General features: G+C 53.6%; 1 protein-coding gene across 1 annotated transcript; it reads right to left on the bottom strand.

Moving 5' to 3' along the window:
• Positions 1 to 1,248: 1,248 nt before the first annotated feature.
• Positions 1,249 to 1,967, bottom strand: VDAG_02345 (uncharacterized protein; the record flags this gene model as incomplete). The annotated part of the gene is made up of 3 exons (XM_009652998.1): positions 1,249 to 1,380; positions 1,472 to 1,586; positions 1,634 to 1,967. Coding segments are annotated over 3 exons (480 nt in total), but the record flags the coding sequence as incomplete, so codon positions are not given.
• Between the last annotated feature and the right edge of the window lie 42 nt (positions 1,968 to 2,009).

The raw sequence follows: 2,009 nt of genomic DNA, 5'->3' as shown, positions 1-2,009 counted from the left end.
GTCGGGAAATCACGGCTTCAGGGTCAATCGGAGCAAGTCCTGCGCCTCGAAAACCTCCCTGGATGTTCCTTTCCGTCATTGCCTCCTGGAATGCCGCGAAAATTGCGGGAAAGAAGTCCTCCTTGGTGATGTGGCTTGTACCGGCCCTCATCTTCTTCTCGATTTGCCGTCCATACGCTTGCTTGAGCGGGCCAAAACAGCCAACATCCAGAGGTTGGAGTATATGAGAAGAGTGAGGAGGCATACAGAGCGTGACGACGTTGTTCTCCTTGCAGTAGAGTTCGAAGTCCGTCGAGTGGTGACTTTCGTGGCCGTCCAGGATGAGGAGGCGATATTTGCCTGAAGAGCGCGGTTTGGTGTGCCTGTCAAAATGCCGAATCCATTCCAGCCCTCTCTCATTAGTGGTCCAGCCGTTGTCAGACGTGGAGATCACCCAGTCTCGCGGTAGAGCGCTGTTCTCGTACCAGGTCGAGAGGTGGTATTTGCCAGAAACGATGATGTATGGGGGGACCGTCCAGCCTTGGGAATTGACGCCCTGGATCACGGTAACCCATTCCCGATTTCCAGGCTGGGCTAATTTCGTGTTGGAACGCCTGCCTGCACTGGTGACGACCATGCCTGTCGAGATGATGCCCATCATAAAGCCGGTCTCGTCGAAGTTGTTCATATCCGACTCCGCGACGCCGTACTTCGCGATTGTATTCCGTACAAGCGCAAACCAGCCAAGAATGATCTCCGGATCTTCACACCGGGCCCTCTTGTAGTCGTATCTGCGAAAGAAACGCGTCCGGAGCTGCGGTTGTCGCTTTACGAAGTTAGAGGCCCAGCGCTTCCCGACGCTGGGCGCGTCGCGCTCGGCGAGCAGTCGATTGGCCATATCTTCCACTCCACGAAGCCGCGGAGGGAACGATCGCGCATCTAGGTCCAGGACATATTGAACAATTGTCATTTCCTCCAGATCTGTCAAATTCCGCGATTTGGGCGTGGTATCGCGTCGTGAGGACCGGCCGTTGAGCCGGCGACGAAGTGTCGTTTCCGGGACGCTGTAGATTCTAGCTGAAGCTCGGACCTTGAGATTTGGGTCATTCTGGATAGCCCGAATGGCTAGGATCAATTGGCTCTCTTGGGTTCCTGACTCCATTGTTTGTAGCAGAGAAAAGCGCGTTTGAATGGGGAAAGTCGCGTAGTCGCGGTCCCGTGCGCCACTCGCTTGTTTGCGCCACTCGCTTATCATGTACGTTACATGCTGTATCGTTTCCCTGCAATTGTGTCTTTCGCAGCTGTGTACGAACGATATCCTTCCGATTTAAATCTTTCCATAGCTCTGCCTCGTTTCTGGAGGTATCTGGCTAGTTTTGGGTCTTCTTGAATGGCGAGCTTCTGATCGACGGTCAGTCTTGTTGGGGCATCGCCATGACGTTGCAGTCGGCCCATGAGATGAAGCATGTCCGTTTGTGGGTCGCTTCCAAACACTATGGACTGGTTGTCGGAACCAATGAAATCGCCCATGTAATATCGCACGTAAGTGGACGAGTCTCCCAGCCGGTGTCCCATGGATTTATTTCGCTCCTCTGGAGTGAGCGCCTCTGTACGTTGTTAGTAAGATTACAATTGTTCTGCGGGGTAGTCATACCGTTCAACTTCTTTCCAGAGCCACGACGAAGGTCGTAAAATTCAAGCTTCTTTGCATACCCCAGTGCTCGGCCGAGTCGTATCAAATGTCCGCGAGTTTTACTGTACGTGAGGGCTTTGTCAAGAGCCATTTGAAGACCCTCCGTGGTACGGAATATCGGACGCTCAGCCCAGTCCCTCTTCCACAAAAGCCGTAACCGGTCTGACCGCGGCGGAACGACCAGATCGTAAATCTGTTCGGGCCCAGAGAACCCATTCAGAAATGCGTCATCAGCGAACGCCAAGGCCAGCGTATGAAGCACTGGATCATGCAGGAGCGTGTCCTCTTCGTGAAAGCCAAGAGACCTTTTTCTCTGATACACCGGCAGATCTCTTGA

The sequence above is a fragment of the Verticillium dahliae genome, genomic scaffold, assembly GCF_000150675.1.
Source record: "Verticillium dahliae VdLs.17 supercont1.4 genomic scaffold, whole genome shotgun sequence".
In the NCBI taxonomy this organism is placed as follows: domain Eukaryota; kingdom Fungi; phylum Ascomycota; class Sordariomycetes; order Glomerellales; family Plectosphaerellaceae; genus Verticillium; species Verticillium dahliae.
The sequence above is the reverse complement of the archived record's forward strand: the minus strand, read 5'-3'. Positions and strand labels throughout refer to the sequence as shown.